This window comes from Lacerta agilis, chromosome 1 (assembly GCF_009819535.1).
Source record: "Lacerta agilis isolate rLacAgi1 chromosome 1, rLacAgi1.pri, whole genome shotgun sequence".
NCBI classification, from domain to species: Eukaryota; Metazoa; Chordata; class Lepidosauria; order Squamata; family Lacertidae; genus Lacerta; species Lacerta agilis.
The window spans coordinates 114,497,046-114,517,332 of NC_046312.1; the positions used below are offsets into that span (position 1 = coordinate 114,497,046).

The window sequence follows — 20,287 nt, forward strand, 5'->3', positions numbered from 1 at the left end:
AACCTTCCCTCTCCTCCCGAGTATGGTATATCCCAACGGATGCAGGCGTTTCCCTCAGAACTTCGCCGCCGCGCTCGCGCTCCTCCCCGCCTCCGGTCCCTCACCTCTGATCCCTCTCCCCCTCCCTCCCTCTAAGAGGAAGAAGCGGGGCTCGCGCTCCGCTCGGGGACTCTTTTTTTCTTTCTCCCTTTGTTGTTGTGGGGGGTTGAGCGCGCGCCTGCCCGCGCGGCCTGGAGAGGAGGGGAGGGGGCTGTGGAACGAAAGAGAGAGAAGAAGAAGAAGAAGAAAGGGGGAAAGAGCGAGAAAGAAAACCGTAGAAGAACTATAAACTGGCCGTGCGGGCGGGCGCGCAAGACGGAGAGTAGTTGATAGTGGAAAGGCGGGCGGGCGGGCGAGCGAATAGTGTTTTTTTTTTTGTTTTGGGGTGAGGAGGGCGGAGTTGTAAAAATAGAAGAAAAGAACTAGTAAGAAGAAGTAAACCGTAGCCGGAGCCTCGGGGGCCGCTGTTCGGAGAGGCGGATACAGGCGGAGGGGAAAGAGCCGCCGCCGCCGCTCGGGATATGAGATTTTTACCTCAGGTAATAAGTTCGGAGGTGCTTTTGTGGGTCGGGGGGGGGGGGTGCGTTGTTGTTTGGGTTCCCGTGAGGAGGGAAAGGAAAGCGAACAAACCCTCCGCGGAGACGGGGGGTGCCGGCGAGTTCTGTGGCAGCGGCTCTCCATTGTGAGCCTCCGGAGTTGGCTCTCTTTCCCTTCCCGTGGGGGAACGGACGACGACGACGACCACGACTTTTTATCTCCGCTTCTCTCATAAGGAAGCCTCTAAAGTTCGGGCCGGAATTGTTCGCATTCCTGCCTGGCCCTAGGCAAGAAAGGGAGCCAAGAGACACCGAGTGAGGGAAGAAGGAGGACGTAGGCGGGGGCTGGCTGGCTGGCTGGCAGGGATTGTGGGGGGGGGGTTGAAGTTGTGGCGTCTACGTATTTCCCTCCCACCCCCAATGTATTCCGCACCCCCCACCCCCGCCTCAGGAATTAGGAACAGCCAGAGATGGGCCTCTAAGGAACTTGGAACGGCCAAGCCTCTTGGAGGCAGAGGAGGGGAAGAGTATTTTCATGGGGGGGGGGGGGAGAGAGAGAAATCGGCCTCCTTTGGGCCGGCAGGTCTGTCCAGAAAGAAAAGTTTTGCAGCGCGGGGACAAATTTTCCCTTTGTGGAAAGGGTTCCACAGCCTTGCCTGGAAGTCGCATCCTCTTGCCCTGGAAGCCTTTCCTCTTAATCCCCGATGAGGAAGAGCTGCCTATGGTTTATTCAGTGGCCAGGGAGAAAGAGGCAACTGCTTTCCACATGCTTAAAGCAGTTTTTCTCATCCTCACTATTTCCATTCACTGGCTTTGAAAACACTGTTGCAGGGTAAAGTCCCAGTGAGCTTCTGTTCCTGTTAGTTCCCGAAATTCAGAGCTTGTATTTATTTCGTCTGCGACTTAATTGTTTTTTTGATTTTGATTTTGCTTCCCCTTTGATTGGCAGAACACAATAGAGATAAGTTTCCTGCTGCTCCTCAGGGTATGGAATTCTGTTTGAGAGAAGTTGAGATACTTGGCATAGATGGGTGAGGTCTCCTTCGGCTCATTAACCTTTTTTTTTTTTTGCAGATGACTTTCAGGATAGTAGATCAGCCGTGGCGCTAGGATCCCGTTTTTCCAGATACATTCCTTGAGTGCTTGTTCTCTCTGTGTGCGTTCTTCTCTGGCTCTTCCCACAACTCACTTCAGTGCCTGCATGGAATAAGCCAGTCAGAGGCGTCTTCCAGTCTCATTTTGTCTCCAGTTTGTAAGAGGCTTGTATCCAGGCATTGTGAAGAACAGCAAGGTCAACTGCTGTTGGTTTTCATACCTCTCCCCACTGTAAATGAGTGAAGGGTTTCTCCTTTTGACAATGATGAAGACTGAAGGCAAAGGAGAGAGGACTTTAAGAAGTGCTTCTCCACACAGAAATGCCTATAAAGCTGATTTCCATGCTATTAAGTGCAGTTTTGATTCTGTGAACGCTGATAATGCTTCAAAGAGATCTGGCTCCCAGCAAAAGCTGACTAGCTCATCCAATGGTGGAGGTAATGACCCACATGTTCGGGGCAGAGCTGTCACCTATGGCAACAGGGTACACAAGATCAAAAATATGTTCATGCAGATGGGTGGCTCTTCCACTCCACTTTGTTCTGAGAACAGCCCACCCTCTGAGCCCAAGATCATCAAAACAGCTGCAAGTGACCCTGCTCCTCCTTCTCCCAGTAGCCCATCTTTCTTTTGTGTTCAGAAAAACAACCTCCTAAATATTGACTCTGTCCCTTGCAGTGGTCCCCAGGATTCTTTACCTGCTTCTTCGGTTACTGACAAAATTATCTGTAGCAGTGATGAAGGACATCTAGACAAAGCTGCCCTAGCGGAGAAGTTTTCTGAGACTAGGAAACTTTTTGAAAGGAACACAAAAAAACCAAGCTCATTGGACAGATGTACTCCAAGCAAAAGTGAAAGGATTGAAGATAGGAGGAGGCATGGCTCTGCTTCTTCTGACGGTAGTAGTGTGGTTGATCACTTTAATTTCAATACTGATGTTAGCTCTCAAGTCACCATAGACAAGGCAGAGTGTCAAGGGAACAGTGAACACAAGGTGCAGCACTCCAGCTCAAGATTGTCCTCACTGAATGCTGGACCTATTTCTAGAAGATTGGAGAGTTTCCTGGCAGACAGTGACAGTGAAGAGTGTAAAGACACTTCAAAAAATGAGGGTACTCAAAGTCCAGTCGAGTCGGTGTTCTGCAGTTGGGAATCGCCAGTGGTTAAGGAAGAGCTGTACTTGAAGCAAAATCAACCTCTTGCTGCTCCTTCCTATTTGAGCAGCAGCAGTACTAGTGAAAAGGATGAACAGAGTAGGGTCACTGAAGAAGCATCTGGAAGAGAGCAAGCAACCTCTGAGAGGAATCTGCAGTATACAAACAATGTGTCCACAGTAGATAGAGCTCCAATAAAAATCTCTCAGGTAGAAGTAGTTAGAGCTGAATTGATAATGGTGCAGAATAAAACTTCAGAGAATGATGGTGAAATTGTGGGGGAAGTTAATGTCTTCCAGAAGGAGAAACCACTCCGATTTCCAAGCTGGGAAGGTGAAGGAAATGGCCTCACCTTTGAAGAAATGGAGAAACTTAGTGGGTGCAGTGAGCCCCATTCGAAAGGAGTAAAAGATGTGGCATATCTGGAGGAAGTTCAAACAAGAGAGCATGATCATGTACAACAAGTAGGAGATAGTGAAGAAGAGGATGAAGAACAAGAACGGCCAGAAAATTGTGGATTTTCTTCCAGTGCTTTTGGGATAGAGAATGCAGCTTTTGATGATGACAGAGAAACAGAGACTTACAGTCAGGGCCCTGAAGGAGAAGAAACCTTGCCAGAGGAGGAATACAACTATGATAGTAATTATGAGGAATTTCCTGGACTTTCTGAAGAAGAAGATCCCGATCCAGATAGAAAAGTGAAGTTTTCCACAGCACCAATCAAGGTAAAGTGTCATGGATATTCGTATTTTCCTTCCTTTTTCCTAATGCCTAATGTGATGATGCCATTTCCAGAAGCTTACATGTTGTATGGTATAATCATTGTTGCTTTTGATTTAATTACGGTGACAAATAATACTGAATGTAATTGTAGAACCCCTTGGCTTGATCCACCTGGTTTGTTTAGCAGCCAGTCCCTTTTGATATTAATAGGACTTCCAAATAAGTGTGCCTATAATTGGGTTGAATGAGTGATATCCACTGCTTCCTCTTCACTGGTGGAAAGCATCTGTCAGTAGAACGGTGGCAGGAGGCAGTTTTTGGTGACACCTCCTCTCTACACCCTCTGCTGTCACTCAAACTGCTTCACAGGGTTTCTCAGCCCTCCAGATTTTGAGGAGCCACAGGAGACTGAAGGGAAGAGGGGGAATTACTGTACTGGGAAATGCTTTTCTCTCCCATTCTCCTGATGGATGCCTTTTGTCAGCAGAGGGGAGAAGTGTTGGATATCACCCAGAGTATCTAAGGAAATATTTCCCAATAGTGGTTAATGTTTGAAGATGATTATTTATCTGGAACTTTCATATTGCTAGGCTTGTACATGGATTACCATTTTAGGGTAGAACAGATTAGGAATATTGTAGAGCTTTGGGGGAGGTTAGGGAGTTGTGTGTTCTGCAAAAGCATAACAACATAAAGGTTTGCAAAAGATGGCACTGCTAACCAAGATGGTTCCCAGTTATTTTTGCAAGTGTGATGTGAACCTTGTGTCTTCCTAAAAATAAGTTTGAGATCGTCTTTGACTTGAGTACTGAATTAGATTCACTTTTGCAACAATGTTTTTTTTAAAAGCTTGAAAGTTAACATTTAAACAGTATTAGTTGGGTGGTTACATGATACACAGATTAGCTTTATTGATTTGCATACATCAGTTTACCTGGAGCCCTTAATACTGGAAGAAACAGACAAAAGTGGGTAGAATGTAGTTTGGGCACCCATAATTATTTATGCTTTGGAACAGGTAGGCAACCTAAGGCCCAGGACTGGATGTGGCCCAGTCACCTTCTCAATCCGGCCCGCGGACGGTCTGGGAATCAGCGTGTTTTTACATGAGTAGAATGTGTCTTTTTATTTAAAATGCATCTCTGGGTTATTTGTGGGGCCTGCCTGGTGTTTTTACATGAGTAGAATGTGTGCTTTTATTTAAAATGCATCTCTGGGTTATTTGTGGGGCGGGCATAGGAATTCATTCATTCCCCCCCCAAAAAAAATATATAGTCCGGTCCACAACATGGTCTGAGGGATGGTGGACCAGCCCACGGCTGAAAAAGGTTGCTAACCCCTGCAATGGAATTTAAAAAAATATTTATAAACCCATCTGGCAATGTGCTGCTAATATGTGGCAACCTTTGAACTTTAGTTAAATGTCTGAGGCTGCTGTCCTAAGCATGCTGATTGGGAAATAAGTCCCATTGAAACTGATGGGATTTAGATCTGTATAAGTATGTTTAGAATCTTGAAGTAGGAGTAAAATTTCACAACTCCAAATCAATTCTGTTCCATAGTTGTTTTATATACAGTGGTACCTCAGGTTACAGACACCTCAGGTTACAGACACTTCAGGTTACAGACTCTGCTAGCCCGGAATTAGTACCTCGGGTTAATAACTTTACCTCAGGATGAGAACAGAAATCGCGTGGCGGCAGGAGGCCCCATTAGCTAACCTCAGGTTGAGAACAATTTCAGGTTAAGAACGGACATCCACAACGAATTAAGTTCTTAACTAGAGGTACCACTGTAACCTGAAATTATAAGGCTCGTACACAATGTGCCTAATGCAGAGGTAGGTAATGTGGTGACCTCCACATTTTGTGGACTATATGTCCCATCAACACTGACAGTTGGTTATGCTGGCTGGGCAGCTGGGTGTTTTAGTCCAAAACAGCTGGAGGGCAATACCTTTGCTAGTCATGCCCTAATTTATGTGAATTATGTGTTTTTTACCCTGTTATTACCTCAGTATAAAAGAACGATGGGCCAGGTTAATCCCTATTTGCATCCCTCAATCAGTGTATCCAGCTCTGACTGTACCAGTCACCTGAAATAATAAGAATAAGAATTCAAAAGCCCCTTCTCACCTCCACACAGGTAGTTGATATTAAAATTGTGGGCCGACATGATCATGAGGTTAAAATGTCTTTGCAATTAACGTGTTTGTTTTAATGTAAATGGCAGCAACATTGAAGGGGAACTGATAATTATTGTTACAGTCGTACCTCGGGTTACGTACACTTCGGGTTGTGTACTTTTCGGGTTACAAACTCCACTAACCCGGAAGTGCAACCCGAAGTGTGCACGATTTGCGCATGCGCAGAAGCATTTTCGCGGTCTGCGCATGCGCAGAAGCGATTTCTCGGGTTTTTTCGGCATGCACAGAACGAATTATTCAGGTTATGTCCTTTTCGGGTTACTTACTGTAACCTGGAACGAATTAAGGATGTAACCCGGGGTACCACTGTATTTGGATTTCAGAAGGCATGAGAAGGAATTTAACCTTTTTCTCACCTGCTGTGATCTGGAGAATGAGCTGTTTGAATTGGGAGAGATTTCCCTATTGGTGTGAATGGGGGATTTCCAAGTGAAAATGGCACCTTCTTCAGGATCATAGCAGAGAAGGAAAAGGGTTAATTTGTCTTCCACAGCTGCTTATCAGCCTATACCACCCGATATGCTGCTATTTGCATCATACAAGACCTGCATGTTAAATGGGAGACATAGACATACAGTCATACCTCGGTTACGATAGCTGCAGGATGCGTTTTTTCACATTATGAATGCGGCAAACCTGGAAGTGTTTAAGAATTGCGAATGTCAACCCGGAACGGATCGTGTCCGCAACCGAAGGTACCACTGTATTTACGGTCACATCTGCTTTGACCCCATATTGATAATTCAGTTGCTTTTTGCCTGCAGATACTTTCATTGCGGCTGAGTACCGTGCACAGGGAACCTTTGGATTGATGCTTTTATTCTTATCCTAATAAGCTCCTAGGTAGCCTATTAATTTTTTGATTATTCAGTAAAGGCCCAACACCTTGGTTTCATGTTCAAGCAGTAAAGTTTCAAAAAGGCATTCTGAAGATCATGTGACAAAAATAAAATGCAGTTTAGTTTAAAATGCTAGCATTTAATATCTCAGCCTCAGTTAACTTTTGAAAACTAATGAAGAGTATGTTGAAAAGGAACTGCCCTGGATTGCAGCCAGTTGTTGGTCGTTCCGAATCCAAAACCTCATTCATAGCCTATGGGCAAACTTGAGGTAAACTAATGTTGACAACTGATGATCATATGATAACTTCATTTAACTGACTATTAAAGAATCAGCTGATACCTTTTCCACCATTTCTCTAACACAGGCTTCCTCAGCCTCGGCCCTTCAGATGTTTTTGGCCTACAACTCCCACGATCCCTAGCTAGCAGGACCAGTGGTCAGGGATGATGGGAATTGTAGTCTCAAAACATCTGGAGGGCCGAGGTTGAGGAAGCCTGCTCTGACATGTGTTACCTTGGGCCAGTATGTTTTTACTTTGCTGTTGTAAGCATCAGTTTTGTCTTTTCTACAGTCCATTTTTTATTCCCAGAGCATCTGACATTGTGGTTCAGAGATTGGGAATACAGTGGTACCTTGGTTCTTGAATTTAATCCGTTCTGGGTTTCCATTCGACTCCTGAAATGGTTCAAAAACCAAGGCACAGCTTCTGATTGGCTGCAGGAGCTTCCTGCGCTCAATCGGAAGCTGTGTCGGATGTTTGGCTTCCGAAAAAGATTTGCAAACCAGAACACTCACTTCCTGGTTTGCAGCATTCAGGAGCCGATTTGTTCGGGAACCAAGCCGTTTGACTACCAAGGTACCACTGTAGATGGAAAGCTCACATACTGGTACTCCGTTTGCCTATCTCCTCCCGTTTATGGCATGATTCTCCCGTCTGTTGTCAATGTTTACCTCTGTACCAGGAAAAAGGTTCCTTCTTAGCTAATGGTGTAGTGGTTAGAGTGTCGGACTAGGACCTGGAAAAAATGGGGTTGGAATCCCTACTGAGGCTTGAGACTCACTGGGTGAACTTGGTCCAGTCACTGTATCTCAGCCTGACCTACCTCGCAGTGGAGGTGGGAGAAGTTCTCTGCTGTTCTTATTTCTGTTTTTTGCTACTTGCAGACTTGCAGAAAGAGTAGTAAAGGTTAAGGGACCCCTGACCATTAGGTCCAGTCGTGTCTGACTCTGGGGTTGCAGCGCTCATCTTGTGTTACTGGCCGAGGGAGCCGGTGTACAGCTTCCGGGTCATGTGGCCAGCATGACAAAGCCACTTCTGGCAAACCAGAGCAGTGCACGAAAACGCCGTTTACCTTCCTGCCGGAGCAGTACCTATTTATCTACTTGCACTTTGGCGTGCTTTCAAACTGCTAGGTGGGCAGGAGCTGGGACCGAGCAACGGGAGCTCACCCCATCGCGGGGATTAGAACCGACGACCTTCTGATCAGCAAGCCCTAGGCTCTGTGGTTTAACCCACAGTGCCACCTGTGTCCCTATAGAAAGAGTAGTAGTATTCTTCAATTAGCATGGTACCCTGTAATTGACCCAGGTGTGCAGAATAGTGCATGCTATTGCATTTGGACTTAGATGGTTAGGATTGTGCTAAGCTACATTTCTTTCTTAAGATTTTGCATGTGAGGGGTCCTATATAGAGCCATTCAAAATCTATACAATTGCAGGCAATTACTATGATGGTCATAAATAAGCTGTTCATGGTGAAAGGTAATCACAATATTGTGTACTTGATATACTTATTTTAAAAGTTTGACATCTTCCATAAGCTACTTCATATCATATCAACACTTTCCAATGGGGTGGGGTTTCCCACCTAAACTAGCCTTTGGGACATTCTTGCTTCTTACTTAAATTGGGCCTGAGAGGCCCCTGTCTTGTACTACATTGCACAGCTTAGTGACACATACTTTTTTCTTCCTAGCACCCATAGCTCTAGTAGCTTATACAGGAGTCATAATTTTAGAAGTTGAAATTTAAAAATCAGCAATAAGAAGTTTTATGGTACAGCTGGCAAAAGTTTAATGTTAGGACATGGCTTTAGTGAGTAGTCATTTACAGTGCAATCCTGTTTATGTCTGTTCTGAAGTGAGTCCTGCTGAATTCATTGGGACTTACTACTGAGTTTGTGCACAGGATTGCAGCCTAAGTCACCAATGCTGAAGGATAAAATAAAGTAAAAGAGAATAAATAATAGAAATGTTCTTATTCACTGTGACCAATTTGATGGAACAAGACTGAAAGATCCTCTTTTCAGCTTGGGGTGGGGATTGTGATTGGTTGTTATGAGAACTGGTATTACCTTTTCTTTGTATTTCATGCCATTTAGATCTTTGTAAGCTATTCATTGAAAGAGCAGAGTGAAAATATAAATATGGGAAACGTCACTCTATAAAGTAAATTCATTCAAACCTTCTCATTGTCAGTGGTACAGTAATAAGACAAATTTTTGTTTCTGTTTGGGCAGTAAAAAAAGGAACAGCTGTGGCAATACAAATGGGATGTAAGGAATACCTTAATTTGACGCTTTGGTTGTGGTTTATGAACCTGCTAACCATAATAGTAATGAGAATCAAGTTCTAGAATGGTTCTTTGAAAATATGATGTTGACAAAATGATTTTTGTGTGTGTCATGGACAATACTTCTCAGTGCAAGTAAATACCTAGCAGAAAGCTTATTGATTATATTTCCCGTGGATTATGCAAATAAAGGGAAGAATATGGTCACAAAATATTTGTGCCCTTCTGGCTTTTTGAACTATACTTGGTTATAATACAGTGGTACCTCTGGTTAAGTACTTAATTCGTTCCGGAGGTCTGTTCTTAACCTAAAACTGTTCTTAACCTGAAGCACCACTTTAGCTAATGGGACCTCCCGCTGCTGCTGCACCGCCAGAGCACGATTTCTGTTCTTATCCTGAAGCAAAGTTCTTAACCTGAAGCGTTATTTCTGGGTTAGCGGAGTATGTAACCTGAAGTGTATGTAACCCGAGGTACCACTGTACTGAAAACAGCACATATCATATAATCGTCTCAGCTATTACTCTCAAAGGTGATTTTTGCATATTTTGGGTATATTTTTCATTTTCAAATGGCTTTGAAGTTGGAAAGGGCCTAGGAGTATAGAAAGCTGTCTTAAACCAAATTAGACTACTGGTCCATCTGGTTCAGTATCGTCCATGGTGGCTGGTAGTAGCTCTCTAGAATTTTGGATGGAGTATATTCACAGCCTTATCTGAATACGCTGCCCGTGGCAGGTACATGGCCATCCAACCTCTGCTAAAACCCTCTAAAGAGAGCTCACCACCTTCAATAGCAGTGTGTCCCATTGTTGAAAAGCTCATACTGCCAGGAAGTTGTTCCTGATGCTCAGTCTACATCCCTTTTCTTGTAATTTGATGTCATTGGTTTGGGTCTTACTCTCTGGAGCAGCAGAAAATAAATAAAGTCACAAACTGCATTTGTTATTTGTGAGCTGGAAGTGAAGGCCTGGGAAGCTTTCTTAACCTGCTAGCTGCATGGTGTTAATGGCAGCCGTACACATGGCATGATATCTCATCAAGCATTTTGAATGCCAGTTGTTACCAAAGTTGTTTGGGAAATGTGAAGTTCTGTTCATAATCACCATTGTTTCCACACATCTTATTCGATAATCTTTTAAAATACCTTAACCAATATTGGCATACTTAGAAATGGTGACGGGATAGGGAACCTTGTGCTTCCTTAGATGCTGCTGGACTACAGCTGCCAACATCTGTGACCATTAGCCACACTGGGCTGATGGGAGCTGAAGTTCAACAACATCTGGAGGGCCACAGGTTTCTCACCCCTGCCGTAGATGGTGTGGAAATTTTTAGAGTACATTGAGAAGAAATGTCTTTAAAGAAAAGGATCTTAAGAGATTTGAATGAGCCTGTATTTATATTAGGAGAAATAGAATTTCATTTATATTATAGATGACTACCAGTAGCTTTGGTTATTTGTTAGGGGACAATCTGCTACAAATGGCAGAATTGGAACATGTTCTGGAAAAATGGAAATTAAAATTACTTACATTGGAATGTTCATATCCATACTGATTCATGTTGCCACATCAAAACATGATAACAGGAAATATTATATTGATCAATGTTGAAGTTTAATGACCATAGGCCTAATTGTAGCTTGGTGCTTGTGAATGAAACCTCGTTTTAAAAGATTGTGGAATTTTTGGGGAAAGTACTTGTTTCAAAATGATCACACAAGCTCTAACCTCTGAAAGCAAACACCCTAGTAGCCATTGACAGCCAAAATTCATAATTATGGTAGAGTAAAACCAAGTGGGTGAGAGCTAAATCATACTCAAGAGTACAGCAACCAAAATTAATGTACTTAAATACACTGATTTCAATGGGCCTGTTCCGAGTATGACTAATATTGCTTATCATCCAGTGACTTTAGCTTATGCATTTCCTGGATGGGTGTGATGTAAAAGTTCTATTTCACTTGTGACATGGGAACAGAAAGAGCAAGGCTCTTGGAATTACTTTTGTCAAAGGTACCCAGTAAGGGTGGGAGCGAACATAGTACTGAAGTGCTAAGGGGGTGGTTTTCCCTTGACAGTGTGGTTGGAGTAAGGTAGAACTCGATGGATGTTGCTTGCGTTTTCAAATCCAAACTCTTCTTTTCAGAATCTAACCTTTGTATAGAAAACTTCTTTTGGGGCCCATATTTCTAGTTGGCAAGCAATTTGCTCAGAAAATGCACATGAGATTCTTGCATTGCAGGGGGCTGGACTAGATGACCCTTGGGGTCCCTTCCAGATCTACAATTCTGGGATTTGCACACACCCTCTCTTGCTATTCATGAAAGCACCAAAGCTGGTGCCCATAGTTCTATACATACAGATAACTTTATGTTCCTTTCTGCTCCTAGTTTCTCTCCATTAAAAGCTCAGTTCATTAGAAGTTATTGTCTGGGAAGCTTCATAACTCATGTAGCAATTTGTGGTATGTGTACACGTGAGAGCTACTTGCGAAGATAGTCAATCAAGGTATAGCACTGCCTTGACCACAACACTACCAGGTTCCTCTTCACATTGTGTCTCACAGCTACTATATCTCAGGAGTTGTAGCTGGCACCTTTTTGGTATATAGTGATTAGCAGGGTTTCTTTGAAAACATTTTTCCTTAGGACCAAAGCAAAACATTCAAACATAAATCACAAATAAAATATGTTTCAGCAACATGAACCTTGAGAAGAAAACAGTTGAGGTAAATATATTTCTCTACCCAAAAGCTATAACAGATTTTGTTGCACTATCTCTATACTCTCTACACCCTGCAACTTACACACATTTAACCTGTGCACATTCAGCTTTACACAAAAATAATAATAAAAATTAAAAGGGGCAGAATGGAGGTAAGGCTCTGGGAAGAATTGCTTTGGCAATCCCACTCACCTTTGAACCCAGTTGGTTTTGACTAATACACGCTTTTGGCTTTAGGTGCAATCCACAGAATGTAACCCTTGTGTAAATTGTTACTTCTGTGAAGAGTGGATTGTAAGCTGGGAAACCCATACACCTTTTTGTTAATTTTTTTTGCAGTGTCCAGAAATATTAGGCAATATATAAATACAGTAATAGATCTTGTGCTACTTTCCCTTTCTGCTTCCTGATTAATGTACAAAGCTAGAACTTGTGCCTCTACCATTCATTGATATACGTAGGTTCCAGATACGGAATTTTGTTAGATTCCTGTTTTGCATGGTACACAGCAATTGTGAATAGTTAATACTTCCAATTACTACTTGTGTGCAATAAGACTGTTCTTGGAAATTTTGTGTAACAGTGCAGAATTCTGAATTAATTAGATAGCATTTCAGTGATACCTAGGAAATAAAAACTATTTGATTATGAGAAGATTTTCCGTCCATGTCCAGTAACTTGATTATTTTAAAATAAACTGGTACAGACCATACTATTTGTTTATTTATTCATTTCATTTATATACCACCTTTATCTTCCAAGGATCTCAAGATACAGCAGTTGTTATTTCTGCTAGTGGCTTGATTTCCGAACCAGATTTAATCTGAATAAAAGCATTTTCTGAAAGAAGGACATCTTCATTTCCTTAGTAAATACATACCATAACAAATATTTGTCTACTTTTTCTGAGGCATTTTGGATTACTGCCATGATTACTAAATATAGTGGTATCAGAAACTTCATGTTTCCTGTTCCTGGAAACAATTTGATTCTGCACAGAACAAACACATTACTAAGGTTATATTATTAACAAATTACATTATAATATTAGAATATGTCCCATGTAATAGATGGAACTGAGTGAAATAACTCCTGATGGTAGAAAAAAGGAAACATCTAAGTTTGTTTGTTTTTTAAATACTTTACCAGAAACACCCTTCTTTGAAAAAGTATAGTAGCTTTCAATGTAGATTTTTGGCATCTGCAAACAGAAAAAAACTAGCATATTTCAAACCTAGTTTTGGCTTGTATGTTTTTCAGACTATCCTGTCCAAAGTAGAGCTCCAAAAATATGCTGAAAAAGTAGATGTGAAGAGTTATCAGTAGTCAGGGACTCCCTGACTCCTTTCAGTACCAAGAGGGAGACACACAAACAGAAAGAATGCAAAAAAGAGAAGCCTATTCTGAAAAGTGCAAACTATCAAGTTTTATTACAAGCCATTAATAAGCATTGTATTGTATTTTGTTCATATCCCATTATTTGACTTATATATTTTTTATTATCTGTACATTGTTCCTGAAGAAGGAACTGCACCCTGAAACACATTGAATTGTAATGTGTTCAGCCCGGACACTGAGATCCAGCGCCGAGGGCCTTCTCGCGGTTCCCTCACTGCGAGAAGCAAAACTACAGGGAACCAGGCAGAGGGCCTTCTCGGTAGTGGCGCCCGCCCTGTGGAACGCCCTCCCGTCAGAAGTCAAGGGAATAAACAACTACCTGACATTCAGAAAACACCTAAAGGCAGCCTTGTTTAGGGAAGTTTTTAATTTGTGACTCTGTATTTGTGACTCTGTATTTGTTGGAGGCCGCCCAGAGTGGCTGGGGAGACCCGGCCAGATGGGCGGGGTATAAATAATAAATTATTATTATTATTATTATTATTATTATTATTATTATTATTATTATTATTATTATTATAAATCTTATTCATTGACACTTTTGAGAACAGGTTTTTCCTTTTTGCATTTTTTCTATCTCTTTCTTTTGTCTTAGCCCAGTGGGCTGCCTATACCCAATCTTCATGCCTTTTGTTTCTTTATGTTGTTTTTAAAATAATTTTGATTGTTCGTTCATTTGAAAACTGGGCCATGGAAGCAGACCAAATTATTTAAGTCAGGAGATATAACTCATATTCTTATGTTAAGACTAAATCTTTTATTCCTTTGATGTGGAATTTTGGTTAACTTGGTGTGGAGTTGATGACTTTGGGTAATGAGTTCATATACTTCATTGGTTAGAGAAATTGCAAAAGGGGTATGAAAATGAAGGGTTCTGTATTAGTATTTACATGCAAATAGTATCTGGTTTTTAGATCTAGTCAACTCTCATGAGTGCAAAACTGTTCTAAAACCACCTCTTATTTTCTTAGGTATTCAATACTTACTCAAATGAAGACTATGATAGACGTAATGAAGAGGTTGACCCTGTGTCAGCATCAGCTGAGTATGAACTTGAGAAAAGGGTGGAAAAAATGGAGGTTTTTCCTGTGGAAATTGAAAAAGGTATGCATTTTAAACATCCTGCAAAAATAACTTTTACTTTCAGGCCAAAGTAGTCAAAATGGCCTGGAATTAAGCCTTGGTGAAATTGATGGGAATTGTGAGTAGACATAGAAGACTAATGAAAGACCGTGTTAGCTGAGTTTAGGATTGCTTCTTAAATGTTTGATAAGGGCTGGAAGGCTGAAATATAAAGATTTTTGAAAATTGAATGGAGGATTGTACAGTACAGGAATGCGTGCAAAAACAGAATTTGTTGGATTGTCACAGTACATCATTCTTTTTTTAAGAATGCATAAATGCACTTGTTACTTCAGTCATCATAGAATGATTTCCTGTTTATGATTTAAATACTATATTAAGCCAATAAAGCATTTTGCACATATGACCAATAATTATTAGCTACGAATCTAATTTTAAAAATACATGGTCTTTTTCTTTTCTTTTGTAACCCATAGGTGACAGTGGTTTAGGTATCAGTATTATTGGAATGGGTGTTGGTGCAGATCAGGGACTGGAAAAGCTGGGAATCTTTGTAAAAACGATTACTGAAGGTGGAGCTGCTCAGAAAGATGGTCGGTAAGGAATGCTTATTCTGTTTTGCAGATATTAGTAAAACCAAGCCAGAGTAGAAGTACAGTATATGAACTAAGTTTTATTACTTTTCAGTATCTGAATGTTTCACTGGCTGAGTTCAGGTGAAATGGGAAACCATGTTTTCCTGCTTTAAGGATAGTGTGTATTAGAGAGACAGTTGCACAACACAGTAGGCCATGTAAATTCTATTTTTTCACTCATGCAGTGTTAGTGTGCAAAGGTGGGTGTCTTCTTTAAATCTCCTATGAGGTTATAGCCCCAATATTGTGCTGAATGTCATTCTAGAACAGGGGTCAGCAAACTTTTTCAGCAGGGGGCCGGTTCACTGTCCCTCAGACCTTGTGGGGGGCCAGACTATATTTTTTTTGGGGGGGGGAATGAACAAATTCCTATGCCCCACAAATAACCCAGAGATGCATTTTAAATAAAAGCACACATTCTACTCATGTAAAAACACCAGGTAGCCCCACAAATAACTCAGAGATGCATTTTAAATAGAAGGGCACATTTTACTCTTGTAAAAACACGCTGATTCCCAGACCGTCCGTGGGCCGGATTTAGAAAGCGATTGGGCTGGATCTGGCCCCCGGGCCTTAGTTTGCCTACCCATGTTCTAGAAGGTTCTCCAACCCCTAGAAGCTTGCTGATTACCACTGTAACTGATGGAAGATGCAGATAGGATCTTACACAAGCTCTTTGTTATGAAAAATGTATCATTGAAACCTAGCAAGTGCATATTGCCTCCTTAAGAAGTACTTAACTAGTTTAAATATATATTCTTCTAGTCCCTACCTGCACTTTAAACATATACTTTCATTTTTAAAGCAAACATCTTTGAGTCTGGTTTAGATCTTTGGTGTTTTTTTCCCTGTGGAAGAGGGCTCATTTGTGAGGAAAGGTGGGATATAAATAGAATTAATAATCTATCCAAAAGTTACCAAGTTGAAAATATTCTGTAGGGTATGTTCTGTAGAACATAAATACCAGACAAGCCCTTACTCATATGCTTTTTATTGTTTTCATTCAGATGCCCCTTTATTTTAACAAATATAGTGTGGTGTGTAACACCAAATATGTTTATTCTTTGCCTTGCAGAATCCAAGTAAATGATCAAATTGTTGAAGTTGATGGTATAAGTCTTGTTGGAGTAACCCAGTTTTTTGCAGCAACTGTACTAAAAAATACAAAAGGCACAGTCAGGTATGTGTAGTTTTATAAAATAGCTAAGCAGGGTTTGTTTTTAGTAATAGAGTTGAAGGGGAAACATTAAAATTATTTCCTGCTGGTGACACTGTCATTTTATATTTTACTTATTGATGGTTTTCTGTAGGTTTCTGATTGGAAGAGAAAAACCAGGAACTCAGAGTGAAGTAGCTCGACTTATAAGTGAGACATTGGAGCAGGAGAGATGTTTGTATGAGCATCAATATGCCCATGATGATACAGAACAGGTATCAGTTAAAATATAACATTGCATGTACGTTGTACACCTTTCCTCTCCTGTGCCCTGCTCCCAAGTTCTTTCTCTTGGCTCATTCTGACCCCTGTTTACTGCTAATCTTGTTGTGTTACATTTCCTTCTCCACTCCTCTTAACTGTCCACATAATCAAGAGGCAGTACAGTCACGTTCAGCCTTACTGGTCAAATATAGTTCATACTGTGAATGGGCAACTTTGCTGACTGTATCCATTGCCGTTTTCACTTTCTGTTCCTCCCCCTTCTTCCTTCACCCAAGTAAACTCCCAGGGTCCCCCAAGCATTTGCTCCATCTTTGCGGGTGGTGATGTTTTGAATGTATAGAGATTGTCACTTACCCTGAACACCAGTAATAGAAAGAAAGATTACAACTTCTCACTGTACATGTTCAAAATATTTCAGCAAACCTTTTCCTTTCCTGGAGGATGCTGAGTGGACAACAAATGTTTAATCTATAGCCCTAGCCAGCAAGTAGCTTTCTTAAAGAGCTATTTTGAGAAATGAGAGAGATAGTGGGCCAGTATATTAACCACCAGCCTATAACGTACCATATTTTTCTGTGTACAAGACTATGTGTCCCCCCCCCCAATTTTTTAGTCAAAATTGGGGGTTGTCTTATACTCAGATTTATACAGTTACAGGTAGGTAGCCATGTTGGTCTGCCATAGTCAAAACAAAACAAAAAATAAAAAAAAATCCTTCCAGTAGCACCTTAGAGACCAACTAAGTTTGTTCTTGGTATGAGCTTTCGTGTGCATGCACACTTCTTCAGATAACTTTTTTATTTTTTGTTTCGTTCAGATTTATACAGTAAGTCTTTGGTGAGCTGGTACTTAGGGCAGTGGAGAGGTGAGGAGGGAGCATGGCAATGGCGCCGTCAGCTTTCTCTGGCTGTGGTGTGGCAAAGCCAGACGCAGGCTGGAGAGGCGAGGCGAGGCGAGGCTGTGCTGAAGTGGGAGAGATCAAGCGGGGAATCACCATAAAAAGCTCAACAACCTTTTGGGTGATTTCCCCCAAAAGCTGAACAACTTTAAAATAACGATTTCTAAATTTTGGGCTCCCAAAAGTAGGGGTTGTCTTATACATGGGGTCGTGTTATACACAGAAAAATATGGTATCTTGCTTTTTGTTACCAATTATTGTAGCTTTCTCTTCAATTTAGGTGTCTGTAAGTTGACAGCTGAGGGGGCAGGTTGCACTCCCCAGTTGACCGGATTTAGTCCCAGGGGACTCTGGTTGCTGACTTCTAATGTAAAAGCTGTAGTAAAGAAATGTATGCAACTACAAGCTTTTGGATATGTTTGTGCCTGAGCAGTGCCCTCCTATAATGATAAAATACAATGGAGTTCAAAACTAGTGTGTGTGTTCTTTGGACTACAAATGCAAGAAAAATGTGTGTTGTCTCTAGTTCAGGGATGGTAAACGTTAGACTGGAGGAGAGACAAATGTAAACCTCTGTGCCTCTCCAGGCAGCACCCACTCTCACTAGGCATGCTTGGTCCCTTCCTTGAATGTTGAGTTTTGTGGGTTTGGTTGAATGTGTCCTTGTAATGTGATAATGCATTTTGCTTGTCAAAATTGAATAATGCATTGGTGGTTTTTGTGTTGCTAGAATGTAGGCTACATTTCAAAGCTAAGAATTACACCTGTTCTACCCAAGTTTGGCTCCACCCACTACTCTCATGCAGCGCCCCCCCCCCCCCCGCAGGTTGCGTTTGAAGGCATGTGGCCCATGGGCTACAAAATTTCCCCACCCTTTCTCTCACTCTTGCCATCTCCCTTTCTCTTAAATCCTACTGCTCTTAGTTTATTTAGATCTCCCAGAAGTGGTTCAGATGTCATGCTAAATTATAGCTTAGTACAATGGGAGCAAGCCACAGGGAGCTTCAGACTTGTGCCCTCCACTGCCCTCCCACAACACAGTGCAACTGTGAAGAATTCTGAACCTTTCACTTCTTATTTAAGAACATAAGAATAGCCCTGCTCGCATCAGACCAGTTACTGTCTAGTCCAGCATCCTGTTCCCACAGTGGCCAACCAGATGCCTGTAGGAAACCCACAAGCAAGACTTGAGCACAAGAGCACTCTCCTTCACTATCCTTTCCTGTGGTTTCCAGCAACTGGTGTTGAGAAGCATGTTGCTTCTGTCTGTGGAGGCATAGTATAGCCATCATGACTGGCAGATATTGATAGCCTTATGCTCTGTTAATTTGCCTAATCCTCTTTTAGAGTAATGCAAGTTGGTGGCCATCACTACCTCCTCTGGGAGTGAATTCCATCGTATATGAGCTGTGTGTACAGTATTTTATCTGTTCTGAAGCTTCCAGCATTCCGCTTCATTGGATGTCCATGAGTTCTAGTGTTATAAAGAGAGTGGAGGAAACACTTCTCTACCTGCTTTCTCCATGTCATGAATAATTTTATACACTGCTATCATGTAGCCTCCTGCTTGGCTTTTCTCTAAACTTAAAAGCCCCAGATGCTGTAACTTATCAAATGGGAGTTTTCCCACTCCCTTGGTCATTTTGATTCTTTTCCTGAACCTTTTCCAACTTTACAATATGCTTTTTGAAGTGAGGCAACCAGAACTGAACTGTTTTTGAGTATTTCAATTTGAATTGTGTATGGATTTACACAGGTTATTATTATTATTTTAAATGCAGAAATATAGAAGTGACATTTCAAAGCCATTTTGTTAGAATAAGTTGTACTTATTTTCAATAATACATAATATCTTTTCAGGATGATGACTATGATGAAGATGAAGATTCTTTTGAATCACATTTACATGGAAAATCGGTGGAAGTGTTTTATCTTCCTGAAAATGAGGATATTAATTTGCCACCAGACATGGATTCTACACAGTTTCTGTTGAAGTTTAAAGAGGTATGATGCAATGTTTTGCTATCTATTAAATGGATAGTTAATTTTGGTTGGACTCCATTACATGTCCCTGTTACATATTCTACTGTCTACAGACATTAGCATGATTCACAAATTTGCCTTAGACTGCACAAATGTCCAGGCTTCGGCCTTACATCTGCTTTGCTCTTCGCTGACACTTTTTGCTGCTGTGCTGCACTGAGCTAAGGTTTGGCTTAGCATGTCATCTGAACTGGGAGTCATAGTTAAGCTCCCTCCTCCCTAACCATGAGCCTGTAACAAAGAGCAAACCTGAACCACGAGTCCTAGTTCTGGCAATTTAGCTTAGTGTGGCATGGTTGCAAAGAGGACTGGGAGCAGCAAAATGACTTCTCAGATGGTAGATTTCACAGAAAAAGAGCAAGTTAGCAGAAATTTATCAATATATATTAGCTATATGTTGGCAATATATTTTATCTATTATAGAACTATATCCATTCCACTGCCTGCCTGCCTTTATTTATTTCACACTTTCCCCCCAGAAGTGGGGCTCAAGGCAGCTCCCATAAATTAAAGCAACATGGATAAACTGCAGATAGGTGAAAACATAGGGGGGATATCAACTGAGCAAGTAGTAATAAACGTACTGGTAGGTTGAAATCTGAAGGGTCTCTTAGATCCATATTGGTGCTTCTGTTTACCGGTACATCCAGGAGCTTCCCTGTTTGGTTGAAGTTTTTTCCTCATCTGCACTGGGAGAGCAGTACTGGAGTGTGCTTTCACAGATATACAAGTTCTATGGGTGATGTGTTCAGTGGCCTCAAAACCGTTATGCTGAGCTTCTTCAGTGGACCTTTAGATCTGAGTCTTTATCAGATAGACCTTACTAACTTTCTAGTATAAAAACCAAAACTTGTTTTTGTATTGGCATGTGTAATATCAAGCCTTCAGAATACA

At 41.5% G+C, this 20,287-nt stretch overlaps 1 protein-coding gene across 3 annotated transcripts in view; it reads left to right on the forward strand.

Moving 5' to 3' along the window:
* The first annotated feature begins 474 nt into the window (after positions 1-474).
* The window catches only part of LOC117057184 (neurabin-1-like), a 40,907-nt gene continuing 21,094 nt past the window's right edge, over positions 475-20,287 (forward strand). For all 3 annotated transcript variants that reach the window (XM_033168035.1, XM_033168045.1, XM_033168053.1), the window contains exons 1-7: positions 475-578; positions 1,650-3,549; positions 14,265-14,397; positions 14,853-14,973; positions 16,087-16,191; positions 16,322-16,442; positions 19,211-19,354. In XM_033168035.1, coding sequence (XP_033023926.1) covers positions 1,906-3,549; positions 14,265-14,397; positions 14,853-14,973; positions 16,087-16,191; positions 16,322-16,442; positions 19,211-19,354 — 2,268 coding nt within the window. In that variant the 5' untranslated portion in view covers positions 475-578; positions 1,650-1,905. The remainder of the gene's footprint in view (positions 579-1,649; positions 3,550-14,264; positions 14,398-14,852; positions 14,974-16,086; positions 16,192-16,321; positions 16,443-19,210; positions 19,355-20,287) is intronic.